This window comes from Doryrhamphus excisus, chromosome 21 (assembly GCF_030265055.1).
Source record: "Doryrhamphus excisus isolate RoL2022-K1 chromosome 21, RoL_Dexc_1.0, whole genome shotgun sequence".
Classification (NCBI taxonomy): Eukaryota; Metazoa; Chordata; class Actinopteri; order Syngnathiformes; family Syngnathidae; genus Doryrhamphus; species Doryrhamphus excisus.
The window spans coordinates 7,504,349-7,527,379 of record NC_080486.1 but is presented as its reverse complement, the minus strand read 5'-3'; the positions used below and the strand labels follow the sequence as shown (position 1 = coordinate 7,527,379).

Sequence of the window (23,031 nt, the reverse complement as noted above, 5' to 3'; positions counted from 1 at the left end):
GACAATTTGGAGTTGCCAATTAACCTAGCATGTTTTTGGAATGTGGGAAAACCCACGCATACACGGGGAGAACATGCCACGGATGGAATCGAACTCGGGTCTCCAAGCTGTGTGACCTGCGGGCTAAACACTCAACCGCCGTGCAGCATTAAATACGCTTGTAATTTATTGAACAGGTTCTGGTCTGGCCATGAGAGTTCATCAATATGGCTTACGGAACACTAAATGCATCACACAGCAAATTAACACTCCAAAAGTATACCTCTGAAATATACAAACATATATAGTACCAATACCCAGTTTAACATGAAAAAAACCCACAATATTTTAAAGTTTTTCCTAAAGACATTGTGCCTGACCAACACATTCATTGGAGCGCTACAGTGACGTCAGCCTCCCTCTGGGCTCCTCTGGCCTCCTCTGGTGGACAGATGCAGCATTGCAGCACCATCCGTCTCTGTTGCTTGTCCTCCAATGATCTGCTTCTGGGAGTAATGCATTATAGCTTATTCCGGTTTGTACACCAAAATTTATAGTATGCTTAAGGCAGGTACAAAGGTGTTGCTTTCCATCTGTGTCTCCAATCCCAGTCATCTTTTAATTCATGTGTGAATACAAAAATGACATTTTTGTGTTGAAATACAGCTGAAATTGAAATTTCGACAGACCAAGGCACTGCTGGATAAGGTATTTATTTTTAAGATGTATTCAGATACATGGTCCTGCAATTTGCTGGCGACCAGTCCAGGGTGTACCCTGCCTCTCACCCAAAGTCAGCTGGGATAGGCTCCAGCATACCTCCGCGACCCTAGTGACTCTAGTGATGTAGTATTCTACTCTGGTCACTAGGTGTCAGTAATGTTACACCGATGAGATAATAGCCACCACATGAATGTATGGGAAGTATAATGCGACTCTCACACTGCTAACATATATGAGTCTATATTATATTATTTTGTCATATATGGCATATTTTGGCATATTATATCTTTGATGCTACTGTATTGGGTAATATGAGTGTAAAGAGACTATAGGGGTGTTATTTAATGCATAGAGGGCTCTAATAATGTGAACCAAGTTGCTCAATTAAATATTTTTAGCTGATGTACTGGAATTGAACTTGCATCTGCCGTCTATGGATAGTGGGACCTAATAATAATAATAAACTTTCCTTATTTAGCACTTGTCTAAAAACAGTTAACAAAGGAGTGAGAACCAAAGCAGAGAACAAACAACATTAAAGGATCGTTTAAGCACTAGGTCTAAAAAAAAGTTCCTATTCTTCCTATTCCAAGGGAGATTGATACTGGGTGACGTATTATGTAATTTCAGCTCAGATAGGGCAGGAAACCCTGCTGCATTCTCTGGCTGATTGCAGGCCCTTTTCCTCTTCTTTTCCTCCTGGGTGACATTACACCCTCCTGATTGGCTGACTAGCATATCTGGCAACTCCTAATCTTGTATGTAAACTGTGCTATGGTATGCATGAGAGTCTTGGTTGTTCATAAATCATCCAGCTGAAAAGGGTAGAGTATATGTAGCTAGTACAAGACTACCATCTAGTGGAGACATTTGTAGCTGTCATCGGTTATAGTCCCTTCAAAATAAATCAACATAATGTCTAGTCAAGAAGAAAACATGAATGCATGTTTCTGGCTGTAAAGAATTGAAAGCAGTTTGGGGCACTGCAGAGGATCTTGGCAGACTTGTATCGGATTTAGGAGTGATCGCTGCAGGGATGGGATGGCAACAACATGCTCTCACACTTAAATTCTCAGTTTGAGGAGGAAAATGTGCAAACTCGAGGGGCGGGTAAACTGACATGGGGGTCACATGAGCAGGTGTGGATTCAAGGCAGATGCCACCCTTTATATGCTACTTTATATTTGTGTATTACAGAGATGTTTATTATCAGTGTTACTAATATACTTGTGCTAGTTCACAGCTCTTACTGCAGAGCATTCCACCAGTCACCATAAATCTTTTATTTCTGTGTTTATTTTCAGCGTTAGGTGTCTCCCATACTGCATTGCAGAGCCATTCTATTCCATTTTACCACTAGATGGCCTTGTTCCACTTAGACATTACGTCTGTATAGAGTGGGCTGATTGTTTTGGCCTGAAGGCAGAAGTTCTGTGGTCTCTTGACTAACATACTGGTGAAACTGGGGTGGAAGTGCACATTTGCGACTTCTAATGAGGATCGTCTGAATAATCCATTACACAACAGTGGATATACAAGTGATCCACCAGGTGTTGTCCCACAATTCCAGCCAAAGGAAAGATGCAGTGGAGGTTTTTCCAGTCAGGAAAATTCATCCCAAATACTGCAGCCAAGACAAAGAAATGTGTACTACCGAACACCTCAGCACAGTGCCGTGGAGCAACATGGGGCGTACAGTAAGCTTGAATTGAACTGATGAGTGGATTAGTGTTGGACCAGCTGTTGACATGCCACACTTGCCTGGTAAGCCTCTGTGTGTGTGAGGGGTTTGCATCAATGCACATCCTTTACTGGGATGAAGACCACATGCTGGCTGCAGGTGCATCATGAATATCATGAATTAATTAAATAAAGTCATTAGAGTGCTTTCTGTTCACCAAGGTCTAGATAAGTTGGAGTAGTGGAGTCATGGAAAAGTAGCGTCAGTCTTACCATAGTAGTAATATTTGTCAATGGAGGGCAGTCTGTCAAGTGGAGCGGAATAGAACACATTTTGACCTTTGCTGCTATCATCAAGTTACATGTCTTATTCTTCCACTCTTCCACTGCTGCCATCTTGCTACACAACAATAGGTAAAACAATGCAGGTGTGTTTAGAAATGTTTATTCATTCATTCATTCATTCATTCATTTTCTACCGCTTATCCTCATGAGGCTTGTAGGGGTGCTGGAGCCTTGGGCGAGAGGCGGGGTACACCCTGGACTGGTCGCCAGCCAATCATAGGGCACATATAGACAAACTATTCACACTCACATTCATACCTGTGGACAATTTTGGAATGTGGGAGGAAACCGGAGTCCTCGGAGAAAACTCACGCATGCACGGAACATGCAAACTTCACACAGAGATGCCCGAGGGTGGAATCAAACTTGGGTCTCCTAGCCATGAGGCCTGTGTGTTAACAGGCCCGCTGTGCTGCACTGAAATGCTTATTCATTCATTGATTCATTTTCTACCGCTGTTTCCTCACGAGGGTCACGGGGGTGCTGGAGCCTATCCCAGCTGTCTTCGGATGAGAGGAGGGGTACACCCTGGACTGGTGGCCAGCCAATCACAGGGCACATATAGACAAACAACCATTCACACTCACATTCATACCTATGGACAATTTGGAGTCACCAATTAACCTAGCATGTTTTTGGAATGTGGGAGGAAACCGGAGTACCCAGAGAAAACCGGGGAGAACATGCAAACTCCACACAGAGATGGCCAAGGGTGGAATTGAACCCTGGTCTCCTAGCTGTGAGGTCTGCGCGCTAACCACTAGACCGCCGTGCCGCCGTGAAATGCTTATTGTTCAACAAATTGATGCTAAACAATATTATTCTCAACATTTTTGAGACCAAATAAACCACTAATGTTATGAAAAAATATAATAATAAATAATAATATTAATATTTCCTTTAATACAGTATGTTGTCTTTTTTATGACAGGCAATTGACATTGTCTAATGTAACATTTGCAGCATTTCTTGAGATGCCTGTGTATTAAAGAGTAGCATTTCTTTTATTTCTTTACTCCTCACCAGCTCAACTCTGTTGCTGTGTGTATATACTAGCGGCCCTGCCTCCCCCCGTAGAGATAAAACAACTGTATACTGAATAAATGCTTATTGTTCAACAAATTGATGCTAAACGATATTATTCTCAACATTTTTGAGACCAAATAAACCATTAATGCTATGAAAAATATAATAATAAAATAATAATATGAATATTTCCTTTAATACAGTATGTTGTCTTTCTATAAAGTTGTGGAATTGGCGTTTTTTATGACAGGCAATTGATATTTTCTAATGTAACATTTGCAGCATTTCTTGAGATGCCTGTGTATTAATGAGCAGCATTTCTTTTATTTCTTTACTCCTCACCAGCTCAACTCTGTTGCTGTGTGTATATACTAGTGGCCCTGCCTCCCCCCGTAGAGATAAAACAACTGTATACTGAATAAATGCTTATTGTTCAACAAATTGATGCTAAACGATATTATTCTCAACATTTTTGAGACCAAATAAAACATTAATGCTATGAAAAATATAATAATAAAATAATAATATTCATATTTCCTTTAATACAGTATGTTGACTTTCTATAAAGTTGTGGAATTTTTGTGGAATTTTTATGACAGACAATTGATATTGTCTAATGTAACATTTGCAGCATTTCTCGAGATGCCTGTGTATTAAAGAGCAGCATTTATTTTATTTCTTTACTCCTCACCAGCTCAACTCTGTTGCTGTGTGTATATACTAGCGGCCCTGCCTCCCCCCGTAGAGACAAAGCGACTGACAAGAGATCCCAGTCTGTTCAGCCTTGTTCTATGGAACGGCGTTGCAAAGTGAAAGTGCAAAAGTTTGGAGCCGAGAGACGAGGAAAACAGACATAAGCACTTGGCAGCATTCATTTATCATGAGATATATATTATTATTATTAATATTTACCAAAATCACATATCTAGAACTTGATGCAACAAAGGCGATGGAGATTGAGATGTCTGAAATATGTGTTGGCGGCTATTCAGCTCTCTTTTTTGGGATCTGCCCTCCTGAGGAGGAATGTCGGGCGAGTGCTTAAGTAGCGGGACTTCCTTGGCAGCCGCTGGACATTCTTTGACTTTTCCAGAGAATGTGGAAATGTTCGGAAACCGAGCGACTAATTTGCAACAGAGACTGTTTGGAATGGTCTGGAACTAGCAGGTCTTTTACATAATCTATTGCTTCACTAAGGGACTGGAAAGTGTGATATATATCAGCCGACTTCTCCACTGCATCCTGGAAACACTGATGTCAGTCCGGGTACACTGATCCAGGTTCAGTTACAACTGCTTCCAAAGCCTTGGCTGGTTTGGAAGAAAACATTCAGCATGTTGGGGATCTCACGAACACCAACTCTGTCTGGTGCCTTGCTTCGTTGTGTCATTTCTTAGCCTCAAAGTCAGTTTCACTGGCTTAGATTAGGCAATAACCGGAATAATCTCCTCAATGTTTACTTCAACGTATTTTAATCTCTTTATCGCATATTGCATTGACAACAAAACAGTGTGCAGTCCAACTAAACTGGAATGTCAGAGAGCCAGACGGTGCAAGCCTCACTTAAAACAGCTGCAGATGTTCCGAGCTGCTAATTAAGGACGGGCGGTTGGGGGGTGCCTGCAACCTTGTGCACCAGAGGAGGCTGCCGGCTAATATGGATACAAACAATTAATTAGAGCGACTGGCATCAAGGAGAAGCATAAAGGTCTGAAACCTGACCTTTTGGTGGACCCCCCAGATACATACGGTACAGACTGTACATTGCAATCTGTGAGCAAAGACATGGCACTAGCTGGTTGAGACCCGACTCGACAACAAATGACCAGTTATAGCGCCATCCTGGAAGTGCCATCGACCTGCCAGTTGGTGAACAGCCCTCTCCACCACAGAGTGCGTATGTTCATCCTTCTGTAAGCTCACCCTCGGGAGCTGGGCCATTGCAGAAGTGCAGCGGCTCAGCAGGGCGGGGTTAAACCTGATGGGATGTTTCATATTCATACTCAGTGTGAATGTACAATCAGTCCATCGGGTCACTGCTGCTGCTGTGAGCAGGCAAGGGATTTCCTTTGACTTCTTCTCCCTTTTGGATCACTTGTGAGGCTTGAAAACGTTTCCGTTTCCTGCGACGTTCTGCGCCATCGTTGTCACAGATGCCGGGCCATTTAGGCTTGCATGTTCTGAGGGAAGACGACCAATGGCTGAGCACAACAGGCCACCCTCCTCCGACCACCACCTTTGACCCCGCTCTCACAAGTGGCCGTGGGGCCTACTGAAGAGGGGGCTCGTCTCTCCGGGCCTGCTGCTGGTGGTGCCATGATCAAACACTCCAAGAACAAAAATGTCTCGTGGGTAAGCGTAATGTGTTTGCTGTGTGTGTGCCCTCAAATACCACAGATTATGGGAGACTGGTTTTTGATGTGCCGTGTGGCTATTGCAAAGAGAGGCTTAGAGATTTAACTATTATATAACTACTACATGCCCACTTTATCAAATCTGCTTACCAATCTGCCAACTCTGTTTGTGGGCCAATGAAGTTGACGATGACTTCATTCTGCATTCAATATATATATATATATATATATATATATATATATATATATATATATATATATATATATATATATATATATATATATATATATATACATATATATATATATATATGTATATATATATATACATATATATATTAAAAGCACTAAGCTATAATGGCGACATCAATTTGACATCAGTTCTTTGTTAGTGCACTTCAGGAGCGATTGAAGTGTTTTGCAGGATTCAGGGATGGCACGAACAGAATAGTTTACTCTATTAGATCCCCGAGGAGCCCCTGATACAGGATACAGGGGTCTGGGCCAGCTCTCCATCTCTGGGCCATTGGAGCTCACTGAAACTGGTGTCAAGGAGATTCGCCTGATCTTTCACTGCCATCCATCCGGACGTCAACCCTCCTTTCAAAAAGGTGTCACAGTCGACCTGCCACGCCCATTAATGACAGTTCTCCTTTTACCGATCTGTGCTCTTGGTGGGAGGAATGTAGTTTAATTGCTTGGAACTCAGGACGGAGTCGTCAGGAGTTTGTTGTGATAAACTGTACAGTAATCCCTGGTTGCGTTGGTTCAACAAAGTAGGATTCCTTATTTATAAATCAAATATTTTTATAGTTAGCGCATAGAAGGCCTGTATATGAACTTCTAAGTATGGTTTTAATATTATTAGAGCCCTCTAGAGATGAAATAACACCCCATAATCACCAATACACTCGTATTACCCAATATATAATAATAAGAGTAAACAAGTCATATAAGATATAAATAACGCTTGTTCTCGTGTGTGTTACTATAAATCTGTTCCAGTTCAGGGGAACTGAATAAGGGATGGACACGAAGTGACGTCAGGGGTTCAGAGTTGAGTTACATTGCAGTAACATTACTGACATACTGGTGACCAGAACACGTCTTTCCAAAAGACTCAAAAACTAAGTAAGAAATATACAACGCAAGTACCGATACAAGTTCAAAATAAAAAACATAAAAAAACAGCTGTTTTAACTTAATTCCATGATGCATTTCGTCCCAGCAATGTTTCCTCTGTCCACCAGATGGAGCCAGAGAACACCAGCGCACAGAGGGAGGCTGACATCACTGCAGCGCCCCCGTAGCAATAACCAATGAAATGTGACATTGTTATTATTATTGTTATGAACACCGAATAACTACTTTACCGGCGTAGTGACCCCTCGCCACACCACATCGGCTAGCTACTACAATGTATGCTTGGGCATTAACACCATGACAGATGTTGAACCTGAAAAAAGCAGACACACGCTGTGAGCAAACAGCTGTATGGAGTCTAATTTATGAAAGGTGTAGATACAGTCATGGAGTGATGAACCTGAAGTGGTCTTCTGTGCGACCCCCATTCACCAAGCACATACTGTGTTCGTCTGAACTAACACGTTTCACGTTGTGATAACTTTGCCTTGAGTCCAGGGTGTTGTACACGTGCACGTGTGCATAATTAGCGATGTGCTTTCTATTCCTCCCAAGGCAACCACTGCTCCATTTTCCCCTCCGTCCACCCATATGGTGCATATGTCATGCTGCTGTCCTCAAACTGAACCCTAATGTTCCGGCATATGCTGAGCTGGAGAACTATGGGAGTGTTTCAGTAATATGACTTTGCCGTCTTAATGCCGGGGACCTGAGTCAGCACAAATCTTATTCTCAGTGGGCATTTTAAGTTTAATGCAATGGTTCTTAATTATTTTCTGTCATGCACCACTTGGGGACAAAATCTTTTTCACATATTTTTGCTAAAAAAAAAAATATTTTAATTTTAAAAATTTGTTTTTAAATTTATTTTTCTATTTTTTTTCATTCACAAGTAAATATTATTATAAATAAGTAGGGGAACCTTGTACAGCCGCTAGCCGCTTCAGAGTGAGGTGGAGATGGCGCCACAACAGACGTAAGCACGGTTGTCAGGTCAGTTTGTGACTCCGATTCATCTATGCTATCAGTCATCATGGTTGCTGTTTTGTGGTTGACTAGGTCAGAAATGTTACATTACCTCCGATTCCATGTGGAAGTGGTATTTTTTGGGCTTTTTACTTGGCTCTAATATTGGTGAAAACCATTTGGAAAGTCATAAACAGGTTTTCAGTGCTCCATCTATGAAAATATTGAATCTTACTTCACAGAAATTAGTAGTACAACATAGGTAAGTTTCAGCAAAATATCAGTTCTCAACAAAAATAAGCATAACTTTCACTTTAATACAAATTTAACCATATATATTGAGCCAAAATAGCTAAACAACACAAAAATGGTTGTTTTACATGAAAATAACAATTTATTTACAAATATGACACCATGAAATATTTACAATTTTCATATTTGGGACTGAAATGCGTGTGTGCATGCGTTTGCACATCCATGCACATGTGTTGCATGCATTAAAATTGCACTTCGATGCGTGACCTTGTGGACGATGTATAGCTCAAAGCTTTTCGGCATAAAATTGCACCAAACGTAATTTATTCCATTGTGCAGTTGCGTCATCAATTATTTTTCATTCTCACACAAAAAAATACAGTAGCATTAGTTAATACACAAAATAATCATCAACTTATTTCTTGATATGATGCACGCGGGCTGCACGGTGGACAAGTGGTTAGCGCGCAGACCTCACAGCTAGGAGACCAGGGTTCAATGAATGAATGAATGCACGCGGAGCAATGAACACCTTCATGCTCTGTCTCCTTTCTGCTCTGTTCTCCTTACGCTGTGAGGCATTCGGGCGCATTCATAATTCAGAGTGTTAGATGCTAATTGTATTAGATTTTTATTCACGTACCGCCATGACAATCGACTTACCCTTGGGGATACGTGTACCTAACCTAAGGTTTATAGCATAATCACTATAAAAGGTTGCAGTACTATTCACACATCTGAGCTTCATGTGCAACTGCAGGTGTATTCTAGTATGGTAGTACTGTAGTAGTATTGCACTCCAGCCAATAAGGCTAATGACTTGGATGACCATTGGAGTCAGTATAACCACAGTGATGGGCAGATTAGAGCACCAGATGTCTGTCTGCTTGTGGCTGGAGGAGGTCATGCTTTAGCCACAGCTCAGCGTCACGTTCACTTCTCTGCATCACTAAAGCTTTTTGCAGTACAAAAACCTGTGACGTGTTTTCCAGTGAGTACCATCTCGTTAACCATGCAACAGATGTCACCCGATCAAATTAAAGCTTAATGCTTGGCCAGCAGGAAAAACACTTCAGAGCTAACCATGACACCACGCAGCTTAAACACTGTTAGCAGGGGGGGGGGGGGGGTCTTTTATTCTTTCAGTGCATGTACGGTATGTGTGCCCTGCAGCCGGCATCACTCCACATGATATTTGATGTCAGAAGACGTCTTGTGGATTGTCCTTTTCGATGTTACCCTGGTGACACCGCGTGTATTTAAGGGGAAGTTGCCGGGCGCCGCAGCGGCCAGTATTATCTCAGCCGCTCACATCCCTGGGTCACTAGAACCGAGGATTTGCATAATTCATGGGAGTTTCAGCAGTTTCACAGTGGCGACAGGTGTTTGCATCCGTGAAGGAGGACGAGCATGTCCAAGAAGCCAAAGGTATCAACATTGTTCTGTCTGATCTCTGTTTACAATGTGCTCTGTGAATGTCGTTAAATTTAGAGAGTTTTTGCTTGAGTTATTTGACAATTTCATTATTAGCATGAAGGGAAAACTAAACAAGTGCTTTTAGGGAAATTTGGCAGTGCCAAAGCACACCTTGTTCGGCATAATGCTCGTAATTTGTGGCAGCGGAGGCCTGCGTTTCTTCTGCAACAGTGGGGTTTTGTTACTCCCACTTCTCTGAACATCAGCACAATCCTGGAAGGGACTGGAGCAACGGTTGTGTAACATCACAGATTGATGTTATGATCTGTCAAAGTCATCTACGTATACATCTTTTTTAGCTTTTGCTTTATTCGAACATGTTTGAAAGAGGCTAAGATAAATCTCCTTACTGAAAGAAGCAATCATTTCAAAGTGGACCGTGGGGTTTATTGTGTGCTTCAAAGCTTTTTTTTACTTCCTGTAGAAATACACAGAATACAGAGGATGATTGCCTCATACACCACAGGCTTTACTCATCTATGGTTGCTTTGTTTGTTTGTTTCAGACTGCTTAACAATGCATAGGTAGAAATGTATGCATATTTCCTAATTGACTTAGACAATAACGGTTCATTGCACATGGGTTGATCTCAGTGCAAAGGTGGACAAAATACACCCACGACACCCACAAGGGTGACTGCACAATTTGAGGATTGGTTTCGGAGGTCTGTACGTATAAAGGGACAAAAAAAAGGCCAGCATTGTTAGTCCAGTGAACGGCATCATGTCATCTGTCACGTGAATAACGTCTCCGAGCACTGGGTATGGTGGAGGCCGGTTTGAGCGGCAGTGATATAGCCAGACGTATGCGCTGTTCCTAACCCACAATCAGAAACCTACATGAACGCCATAACACAACCGCGTCCAGGGAATTTTTGTTTTGTTTTTTTCCAATATCCTGAACAAATAATTAATATGAGGAAAATTCAGTTTAGGGCATTTTTCAGAATAAAAATGATGTTGAAAAATATGGTCTCAAACTTGGTATTGACTGTCACATGGAAAAAGTTAGAAAACTCTGCAAATACAGTCGTCCCTCGCCACTTGACGGTTCAAATTTCGTGGCTTCACTCTATCACAATTTTTCCAAAGTATATTGATTAATAAATAATGCTGGTTTGTGGTTGAATACAACCTATTATTAGTCATAACATATGCATATTTAAGCAAATGTTAAGTATTTTTTTCCTAAATAAAGCATTTTCAAGCTTAAAAATGTCAAAATGCAGAAAAATACAAATATAAGGCATTAAAAAGATGATGTAGTATTCTACATTGATCAATAGGTGTCACTAATGTTACTGCAATGTCTGGTGAGACATACTTACAAGCAAACAACAGCCTTTTATTGCAGGTTTGAATGATCTCACAACAGACACAATAATATAATTTTTAAAAAATGATAAAAATAAAAAAATAATTAAAACATGGGTTACTGTTGTAGTTGTAAGGTTAATTTCATTTTGAATCCCAGATGCCACTTCCTGTCTGCCACTCCCTTGCCCTTGCTTGTCTCACCCTCATTTCTTCTTTTTGCATTTAGACTACTTAAAATCACCTTAAGATCCAACAGTGCAAAATGAAAATCTTTTGCAATTTTCCAACTGTTTTCACAATTTTGATCTGGAGTGTGTTATTTACGCTATGAGATATGCCATGCTGGTGTTTTATTTTTACACTTGTGTGAGTGTTTTTGTCCTTTCCCTCCCCTCATTTTTCTTCCCGGGCCTTTTTCTAGATAGAAGCCTGTAATTAGAGATGGTCCCGCAGCTCAAGTGACGCGGCGTGTCTTGTAGCTAGGTAACCTCAGTCAGATACCGGCTGCCGGCCTCGCGGGTTTCATTAGTTGCGAATCTCAGTCCCGTCGGGGCCCAGGCAGGATTTTCCAGCTGAGCTTTAAATGACATTTAGAGCAGCCATTTACAGTATGTTTCATGCTAGCCCACACTCAGTTTTGAGGAGTTAGAAAGTTCTATTTTTAGGCTTGGTTTTTATCAAATTGATCATATCCTTCTAAGGAACGATTTTATCCAAACAGCTGACTCAACATCCTAAATCTTTACAATGCTTTTCCTTTGGAAAAGATGGCAAGGAAATAGATCTAGTGAAGTTAGGAGTGGGATTTCTTCCAGGAAGATGTAAACATTTATCAGGCAGCGGATGGTGACTTTCATTTGTGTAAAAGCATTCTTGGCAAGACAAACCTGCCTCGGAGTTGTCTATGGGACAACTCCTCAATGATGGAGGAGTTTTTGCTCCATGTCCAACTTTTAAAAACTCCCTGGTTTGAAGAATTTCTCTTTTGGGCCGTTTGTCCAAAGTCTGTCAACTGTCTGCAATACAAAGTTACCACTGCTGTATCTTCAATCTGCAAACATCTCGTCCACTCCCTTTGGGAGTAAAGGCGCTAGACTTTAGGACGTTGTATTGATTCCCTTTTGTGGTCCAATGACTCCACGCTGCCAGTGTCAGCCTTTGTTGTGCCTGTCTACCGATCGATACGCCAAAGGCAATGCAGGAAGTCATTTACCAAAATCAGTAGAATCACAAACCATTGATGTTTTTGTTCTTTTTCTACGGTCAAAGAGGCCGTGCTAACAGGACATAGGTGTACGTTTCACAGGGGTGACACCACTTCCTGGCCTTCACACACCCAGCATACGGTCATAACATTGGGATTCCATAGGCTCAGTTACACAACAAATACAATCCATCCATCAACACATCTAATGAATAATTACAATGCTTACGAACTAGGGTGTGAGGTTTGTAGCCTATTTTTTTTAGGAAGTCAACAAAAACACAGGCTGCAACGGCTACAAGCGGTTAGCGCGCTGGCCTCACAGCTAGGAGACCCGAGTTCAATTCCACCCTCAGCCATCTCTGTGTGGAGTTTGCATGTTCTCCCCGTGCATTTGTGGCTTTTCTCCGGGTACTCCGGTTTCCTCCCACATTCCAAAAACATGCTAGGTTAATTGGTGACTCCAAATTGTCCATAGGAATAAAGGGGTGTAAGAAAATATCGTTTCGCCGATATATCGCGATACTTTGTTCTACGATACTGTATCGATATTAAAAAGTATGATATCGACATTTTTAGGCATTTATCATAGACTGTATATGGTATTTATTCAAGTGTAGACACGACAAAGGTTCATTTCTGATTTTAATTTAAACCTCCGATTGTTAGGTGGCAGCACTTACGTAGTCTATTAGGCAAGGACGTTGAACGAGATTGGCTAGCAACCAGTCCAGGGTGTACCCTGCCTCTCGACCGAAGACTGCTGGGATAGGCTCCAGCACCCCCCGCGACCCTCGTGAGGATAAGCAGTAGAAAATTAATGAATGAATGAACAAATACACATTTATGCGAATTTTGTCCAACAAGAAGTCTGCAAAAGCAACCACCGCTGACTTGGTCACGCATAATTTTTTTTTAGGTAATAGCGATCCCAATAAAGAAACACATCTCGTTTACAACTATTTCCATCTAAAAAAAAAAAAAACAACACTCAGATAAACAAAAATAGTAGGTCGGGAGGGACTTCCTTCTATAGTTCATAGTTAGGAAGCACTTTGGGTGTGTGTCCAATCACAGCGGAGTGGGCATGCCAGGAGGTGGGCTGTGGGTGGAATAAATTAAAACAGACCATTTTGGCAGGAAGCACAAATCCAAGGAAATACAGCTGGAATATGTGCAGATTCTGGAAGATCTAAAAAGTTTTCTGTGCGGGTTATTGTGTGTAGCTGCTCTATAGGAGTTCACAACTCAATACAAAGGGTCTGAAAATGAGCATAATGAGTCCCCTTTAAAATTCACTGTTACAATATAAACTGAGTAGCTCAGCCTGACATACTGTATGTTAGGCTTACAGTTTTAAATCATATTGAGTGATGATCCAATGATGTTGGTGGTTGTCATGTGATATGTAAGAAGCAGCACTTCACACAAGTTGCACTTCACTAATATTTCTAAAACACTTCCACACTTCAGATGATATTTTTGTTACCATTATGGGCCAATAAGTCCTTCAATGTCCGTTAGGTCTTCCAGTATTCAAAGCGAGTGCTCATCTCAGTTGTGCCACTGAAGCAGGTGGTTTTATTAATGCGTGGTAAGCATAGGCTTTCTGTTTAATTTTCAATTCTTTATTAGCATAAGTTAGGCTGTTTTTGTATATTTCTAACAAAAACACATTTTCTCTGAGTTTTCTGTTTTTTTAAAGCTACATTTTTGTGTGGATGAGAGGCTAAAACGCATAGAAAAAGATGCGCTTTTAAAAGTTGGTTTCTTTCGTAATCAACAGTAGAACATAGGTAAGTTTCAGGAAAATATAAGTTGCCAACTAAAAGGGGGAAACCCAGATACATTTTTTTGACAACTCAAATATGTATCTGAACAACTATACCACATCATAAACAACACAAAAATGTGTTGTTTTACAAATTCATTTATAAATATAACTCCATGAACTATTTTTAATTTTCACATTTGGAACTGAACTGTGTGTGTGCACGTGTGCGCACATGTGTTAAAATTTTCATACAACCTTCCCCACTACACTTCCTTTGTAGCTCTACCTTGTACCTTCTCAGGAAAAGTTCTGATAATTAGTTGTAAAAGATCACCTTCTGAACTTCTATATAGAATCATTCATCTTGGCAGTAAAATTCTAAGTATCTTATATTTTGCTTGCTTGCTCCAGCTGGTATTTTGTTCCTGTCAAAGCAAACCAAAGGTTTTTCCTCTTTATGGAAGGACGGCAGTAACAAGCACCTGCCAGCTCCCCACCTCGTCAGAAATGTTTTTTCAACATTGTATTATGTATTGGGAGAGAAGACGCTATATGATCAGGAAATGTAACTTCCATTTAAATATTTTGTGTTCATTCTTCAGAAAGTATGTAAAACATTTGCCTTCATGAGCGGATGAAAAGTCCAGACTGATGTTCATCCTGAAAGCATTGTTTGACTTTGTCACGTGCCGAGCACACGCTGTGAAACATAATCCTCACAGAGCGGTTAACCCTGATCAAAGCCAATATAATCTAGGATTTAGCCTGTGCCACCACTACTAAAAAATACTAATCTGGCTTGTGTGTACTTTTTCAAACTGTAGTATTTTTCCAGGACCTCTGATCCGGCAGGAAATGTGCATAATTTTTAACCCTGTGGACTTTCAATCACTGGATTGTATATTTGTATTTATTTTATAGAAATATACTTTATAGTTTTTTTGTCAGAACTCTCCCACAAATGGAAACTTTCAATAGTATTCGTTCCATCAAGCATGAAAACCATTAGAAAGCATTTTGGCCTTGTTGTGAAGATAATTACTTCCGAAAATTTGGGTCTGGCCAACATGTGTTTCAGATGATATAGTCTCAGAGCGTAACTTCTCCTCAAAGTGGAATACAGTCCTAGATCACGCTCACATACACTAAGACATAAAAGCCTGCTAGAATTTTCACGCCAGCCCTGTTGGCCAGCGATCTTACTTCCTAACCAGCTATGTTTGTGTGTGTGTGTGTGTGTGTGAGAGAGAGAGAGAGAGAGAAAGAGGGGGAGGGAGGGACAGAGGTTGGGGAAGTGGGGGGTGCTTGTTTTTTGGGTCTGGAGGACAGTTGTGGCGTTCTGAAGGAGTGTACTCCCAGCGTGGGAAAGGCTCTCGTCCTCTCTCAGGAACTAAAGGAGGCCAAAAGGAACTTCTGTCCGGCTTTCACTTTTTTCGTGATCCACACTCGAGCTGGGACGAGGAGTTCCTGAGAAGAGCAGGGGAGATGGGCAGCCGCTGAGGAGATTTTCTCCCAGCTGGGCTGAGCAGCAGCGAGTCTGTTGAAATGTTTCACTCCGCCAGTGAGGAGTCTGATTTGGTGAGTTTCAGGAAACTCTTTCTTCTTCTCAAATGGTTTCACACACTTCCTCCATCTATCTGTTAAAACAAGGGGAAGAGAATGGAGGTTATTAGGGCACAAGGTCGTGACTCAAGCAAAGTACAATGAATGCTTCTCTCGCCAGAGATAGTAAAAAATCTGTCCTTCTGCTTGATTCAGCTGTTTCTAATATTCATTGAATGATATCCAAAAATAACTTCTGCTGTCTCACATTCAAATGGAACTCTGTTTGTATGAATGGGAATATTTCATCAGTTTTATTGTGCGAAATCAAAGAGGCGCTGATGCTTGAACAGGATCCAAACCTGGTATTAAAAAAAAAACATAAAAATGTTGTCCATAAACAATACCTTTTTTTTTTTTTATTAAACATTCTCAAGCATAGAAATGACAAAAATAATACATGTTAGTGTAATATTCAGTGAGACACACAAAGGCCAGACTTGATCGCCGGAACAACAGGCTTTTGTTGCAGGCGTAAATTACCTTACCGGCACAATAATCCCTAATATAAATCTGTAACGTCACTTCCTGTCCACCCACCACTCAGCTAGAGAACACATTTGTAGAAATACACACGAACATGAGTCTTATTTATGCACAATTGGAGCACAATGGCTAGCATTACCATGGTAATGGTAATGGTAATGGTTTTATTTCATTTGAACATGCATCAGATTACAATTGAGTGCATCACATAATCAGTTCACAGTTCCACATGTCCAAAAGGAGTAGGAAGAAGCAAAGCTTATTAAATCCTACCCCTCCATCTGGTACTTTTACAATCAGTAACTGGTACAGTTGTTCACTTCCTGCTTTCCATAATACAGTTTAGGTTTTTTTTTTGTTTGTGTTGTTTTTTTTAATAATGCACCTCATCCCGAAGTACGAGGTGATATGACCATGGTAGTTAATTAATTGAGCAAAATGACCTACAAAGCCAAAGGTACCTTTTGTGGGACTCTTGTGAGTCACCATCTTGTGAGATGAAGTACAACCAAACTATTTAATGTTTTTAATGTAAGTGGGTCACCACTTGCAGTACTCGTTTCATCCTGAAGGGTAGGAGCGTGCTTGAGCTGGAAGGTGCTTGTCACTGCCATCCTTCCATAGAGAAGAAGAGCCAGCTGTTTTTTTTGGTAATGATAATGTAATGGGTACATTTCATTTGAACGTGCATCAACTTAAAATGGAATACATCACATAAAAAGGAGTAGGAAGAAGCACAGCTTATCCATACGGAGCTGCATTAAAGATGTGTTTTGCCTAAATTGAGCATTTTGCAGAAAATGGCTAAATTAACTAAAATACAAACAAAGGTCATTCAGAAGATGATTCAAATTGTGACTGTAGTATTCTACATCGGTCACTAGGTGTCAGTAATTGTTCTGTGAGACAAGCACCAGATTTATTTAAATTCTCTTGAAACAGGCACAATAATAATAACATAATATTCATGATAATCATAACCATAATAATAACATGGGCTACTATTGCGTCCATAACATATGACAAGCTCAACAGCTTATTTTCTGTGATTATATATACTATACGAGATAATGAAAATATAAAGGTTAGGGGTTTTTTTCATATCTAGAGTGCTCTAATAATGATAAAAAAATATTTAGAGGATTGGCAACAGGTTATCTTTGCCATAACTACAAAAATATTACCTACTTTGTGGAAATTCACTTATTACAGTCTGGTCTGGAACCTATTACCAGCGATAAACAAGAGATTACTGTATATGGTTTTTGATATATAAGTCACACCTGACTAGGTTTTACAAGTACATCAAGCTTTTGTTTCCATTATCATTTATCATTATTGTTTGTATTGAATGAATCCCAACTAAGTGATGCAAAACTGACTATATCCACATTAAGAATTATGTCTGTGGATGACATAAAAATGAGACTGAAAGCATTTACTGTATCTCCAACATGTTCCTAGTTGTTAGATTTCATGTTGGGCTTCAATGAAGATTGTTAGATCTCTCTTCCTGATGAGTACGAGCTTGCGTCTCACATCTACAGCTTTACTGGGAAGCTGCCAGAATATTGATGAGGCAAGCATAAAATAGCAGCGTGTCTTTTCCTTGGTGTACTCTCATCAATCCTATTATATCTGCAAGGCAAAGAAGATCCTCACAGTCAGTGAAAGCAACGCCTCGTTCAGGGACTACTGTTGCCTGTAGTCATTTTTCTTAGCAGCACAGCGTTGGTTCATGATATGCAGCTCATGGTCCTTTTTGAAAAGTTGAATTTGGTTTTAGGTGTATTCTTATTGGGGTAAATACGGTACCTTTCCCGCTTTTCCATGTGAGCCAAGGGGGAAATTCTCCAAATCCCAAGGGAGTTTGTATCGTATATTCTTTTGGCCTTTCCTGAATTTCTCAGTGAAGTATGGATTCAAGCATACGCAGGAAGTATCTAAAAAGGTGCAGTTTGGTGCTGATCCAAATGTAGATTTCTCTGCTTTGGTGTGCCGATCTGGTTGTAGTGTATGATGGAGGGTGTGTGTGTGTGTGTATGTGTGAAAAGGAGGGACTCTGACCCCATGACTGGTTTCTCTATCTTGCCAGCCACGGTACCTTGTCATGTGATTGACAGCCTGGATGGGATGATGCACTTACTTAATGCACTGGCACATGGAATGCTGCGTAAACACTTTTCATTGGCCTGTCAGTGTCACCTTGGTGTCCATGCAGGCGATCCATGGTTTTGCTGTCATGTGCTGTAGAAAGAAACTCTTGACGTGACAGTGATGGATAGATGGCAGGAAAGACATGCTGCACGGGGCTCTTAGTTAGAGATGGAACAGAACAGGACTTGGCATTGGACCTTCATGTACATACAAACAGAGTTCTGCATGATTGCATTCATTCATCTTCAGGCTGATTTCATTCTCATTTGCTATGTCATGTATTGATTGAGTGCCCTGTGATTGGCTGGCGACCAGTCCAGAGTGGACCCCGCCTCTTGCCCGAAGACAGCTGGGATAGGCTACAGCACCCCCGCAACCCTCGTGAGGACAAACGATAGAAAATTAATGAATGAACGTATTGATTGATGTATTGATTGGCTGTGTGTCGCTACTGCCTGTCGAGGTCATTTAGTGGTCTTCCAGAAAGGAGGAATCAATACTAGAGGTGTTGTAACCAACCTTCCAGAGTGTCAACTGCTTTGGGTTGTAACAAATCCTCATCCCGAAGCAGGTTGTTGTCTTTCTTGCAAGGATCCATCAACCTGCAGGCCGCACTGACCATGTGCTGGCTGTGACTGGTTCAGTCTGTGGTATTGTTGCCTTCACTGGTAACCCTGAGGAGCTTCTTTGCACCCACTTCATAACAACCAACCAGGTGGAGATATGTGTGTGGTTGATGGGTTACGATTAGCACGTCAGCGTTCCAGTTAGTGGTCTTTGGGGAGCTGACATCTGACCTCACAAAACATCATGAACGGTCACAGGACCAACATGCGTCAGACAGGAAGCATGTTTGTTTGGATTGAAATGCACCATAATGAGGGAGACTTTACGACGATTGATATTTGGCCCCCGACATACAGTCATCCCTTGCCACTTGGTGCTTTGCACACACACACACATAGTATCGACAGAATTTGGTCCGTGCGTATAGAAGTCTGTCTCAACAATCTAGACTCTTGACTATGGCCGATTATCAGTAAACAAATGAGCAAAATTGACATATTTCTTGCATGAATTAAGTTGAAATTAACTGATGTACATTAGTCCATTCAGGAGATGCATTCAAAAACATGATGAGTTGGAGTATTCTATGTACACTGGTCACCAGGTCAACTCTGAACCCCCAATGTCAAATCTTGTCCTCAAGCACTGGAACACAGTTATAGAAACACATAAGTACTTTCATTCATTCATTTGCAAATTTCCCCACTGAGGGACGAATAAAGGCATATCATCATTCATTCATTCATTCATTTTTACCGCTTATCCTCACAAGGGTCGCAGGGGTGCTGGAGCCTATCCCAGCTGTCTTCAGGTGAGAGGCGGGGTACAACCTGGACTGGTCGCCAGCCAATCACAGGGCACATATAGACAAACAACCATTCACACTCACATTCATACCTATGGACAATTTGGAGTCGCCAATTAACCTAGCATGTTTTTGGAATGTGGGAGGAAACCGGAGTCCCCGGAGAAAACCCACGCATGCATGGGGAGAACATGCAAACTCCACACAGAGGTGGCTTATGGTGGAATTGAACTCAGGGCTCCTAGCTACTTGACTGCCATGCAGCCCCACATAAGTACTTACGTATTTAGGTCTTATTTTCTGTTATTGTGTCTACTACATTGGGTAATACAAGTGTCATGTTGACTGTAGGGGTGTTATTTCATGTCAAGAGGGCTCTAATAATGTTAAAAACTGCATGTAGAAGGTCGCAAACGGGGTTTTTTTTTGCTCTGACTATGAAAATATTATCTTATAAATAAGGAATCCTGCTTTGCGGAAATTGACCATAATAAAGGAAAAGGTCCACCTGGAGTAATTGCACACCAGTGCATCCTTACCCAGTAGAAATGAATGACTGGGGTCTCATGGGTGCCGTTTGTGACCTAGTCAATGTCATCAACTAATACAGGTGCACACGTGCCGCCATGTGAAAAAGAACAAGCAAGTTGTATCCAAGGAAGAGCACAGTGAGCAGATGGATCCACTGTTGGGGGCTAAGTGAGGGAAAAATGTGGGGAGTGACGGAGTAGGTGGAGGAGGGGTGGACGGAGACAGAGAGGCAGAATGACTGAAATAGCGCAGGAAGCTTGTGAGAAGGCGAGCGCAGCACAAACAGAAAGCCACAGCTTGCGTCAGGGCGGCACTGTCTTCATTAGCGTGAGGACAGTCGGTCACGGGTTGCCACGGCGGGACAATAAACGCTGTTTGCGGCGCCTGTGAAGCAGTGGAGGAGGAGGAGAAGATTGGAAGATGCGACGCATCGCTGCCACCTGACTCATCCCAGGAGTCAGCACCTGCAGCAGCTGTCTGAGCGCTCTGGCTAGCAAGGACGACAAGAGAGCTGCTGAGATTATGCGTGGGACAGGAAGCTCCTGTGGATTCCTCATCTTTGGCGACGACAGGACGAGTGGCAGCTGCAGTTGGACGGGAAGTGGCAGAGCTCACCGGGGCTGCGAAAAAATAAGGAGCCCCCATTTTACTTTAGTCGGAAGTGAGAGTAAGCGACTGTCCATGTAGCAGACGTGTTGACCGTACCTGTAGCCAGGTGACCACGGCAGCGCAGTCTACTTGTAGCAGCGGGAGGGGGGGCAGTGGCTCAGGACACTGAATGACCAGTGTGGCTGATGAAGGCCACCTGGATCCGCCTGCTGAAAAGAGCCAAGGGAGGTCGCGTCAAGAGCTCGGATGCCTACGTAAGCACACTCAACTCGCTTTCTATCTGCACGTGTGTGGGTGTTTGCGCGTGTGTCTATGAAGTTGACAGGTGACCATGTCACGCCCCGTCGCGAGCAGTGATGTCATGTTGGCAAACAGGTTGCAGGCTGTTGGTGAATATATTTCCACATATGTCAGATCTTCAGCAGTCATCCCAGGTCATGAAGACCAGGAAAGGATGCTCTGGAGCAGTGAGATCTCGGTGTGATGGCTGGGTAATTCTAATCAGGCAGCTATTTTTAACCCAGACGTGTGTTGGTGCAGTGAGATGAATGAAGATAAGTTAACGCACCTTTTTGTTCTGTTGGAGCATACCTTGTTTTCAATGAACTTTTATTATGAGGTAACTTATGAACACATATTTAAATGTAAAAACAAGTTGCGATGCATTTATTTAAATACAGTGACCTGTCAGAGGAGGCATGATCTAATATAAACTAAACACAAATATTTGCCCATTGAACTGTGTTTAACAGGTGTTTTCTGCATGATTCCAATCATTTTTAATATTTCCGTGAGTAAAAACCACTCAGTTTGCCCATTTCCAGATCAAATACAGAGCAGAAATGTCTCTTCTCAGCTTAAGCGTGCAAGCCGATTTGGGTGGCGATTTGGGTTTGTCAAAATGTCGCCATTATATTTGTTATACAGTCTGTGTCATCTCATTTAAGCGCAGTACCTCACTATGAAGGGCTGGTGGCGTACATGAGGTGGGAGGTGCTTGTCGCTACCATCCTTCCATAGATATTAAAAGCCAGCTTTTTCTTTTTTTTAACTAAAAAAATGCATGTCAACAAGTCAAATGCCTACTTCTGAATTAATGAATGAAATTGACTACCAAGATGGAGGATTATATGTCCAACCTCAACAGAAGGTGATCTGACTTTTACAACAAAGTAACAGTTTTTCCGAGAGAAGGATAGGGCCCATGCACTTCACATAGAAATAAATCTTCAACACCCGATCCTAAAGATTATTTATACGTCTTTGACGTTTTTTTTGTGCAAGAGGCAAAAAGAGGTGGACGCAACTGCATACTCATAATTAATGTCAAGCCATAAAAATAGCCACTAGTGGCAGAAGTGCAGCATAGATCATTTGCATGTAAAAACACACTTGACAGCAAGGAGGAGGAAGTGGAAGAGCATGGAGGAGTGTAGCGTGCAGAAGGTCACGCATTGATGGTAAATTTTAATGCACGTACACGCACACACACACACACACACACATGTGCACATGTGAAAATTATTTGTAAATAGTTATTTTTGATGTAACACAACTCATTTATGTGTTACTTTGGTATAGTTGTTTTCATATTTTAGCTGTCACAAAAGCAAAACGTTTGTGTCAAAGGGAAAGTTAGGCTTGAAATGTGACCTGTTCAAAAAAATCTGTTTTTCTCCCTGTTTTAGTTGGAAACTGATATTTTCCTGAAACTTACCTATTTGAGCTGTCACAAAATCAAAGTTTTTGTCAAGGTGAAAGTTATGCTTGAAATGTTACCTGTTCACAAAAATCTGTTTTTCTCCCTGTTTTAGTTGGAAACAGATATTTTCCTGAAACGTCCCTATTTAAGCTGTAACAAAATCAAAAAGTTTGTGTCAAAGGGAAAGTTTTGCTTGAAATGTTACCTTTCACAAAAATCTGTTATTCTCCCTGTTTTAGTTGGAAACAAATATTTTCCTGAAACGTACCTATTTGAGCTGTCACAAAATCAAAAGGTTTGTGTCAAAGTGAAAGTTATGTTTGAAATGCTA

General features: G+C 41.4%; 1 protein-coding gene across 8 annotated transcripts in view; it reads left to right on the top strand.

The window, feature by feature from the left end:
• cacnb2a (calcium channel, voltage-dependent, beta 2a) overlaps positions 1 to 23,031 on the top strand; it is a 37,086-nt gene that overhangs the window by 2,868 nt on the left and 11,187 nt on the right. For 2 of the 8 annotated variants that reach the window (XM_058059791.1, XM_058059795.1), the window contains exon 1: positions 15,568 to 15,819. The exons of 4 other annotated variants lie outside the window; for them this stretch is intronic. In XM_058059791.1, coding sequence (XP_057915774.1) covers positions 15,787 to 15,819 — 33 coding nt within the window. In that variant the 5' untranslated portion in view covers positions 15,568 to 15,786. Of the gene's footprint in view, positions 1 to 15,567; positions 15,820 to 20,617; positions 21,253 to 23,031 lie in introns of those variants that run through there. 2 more of the 8 variants (XM_058059790.1, XM_058059794.1) reach the window with 1 other exon arrangement.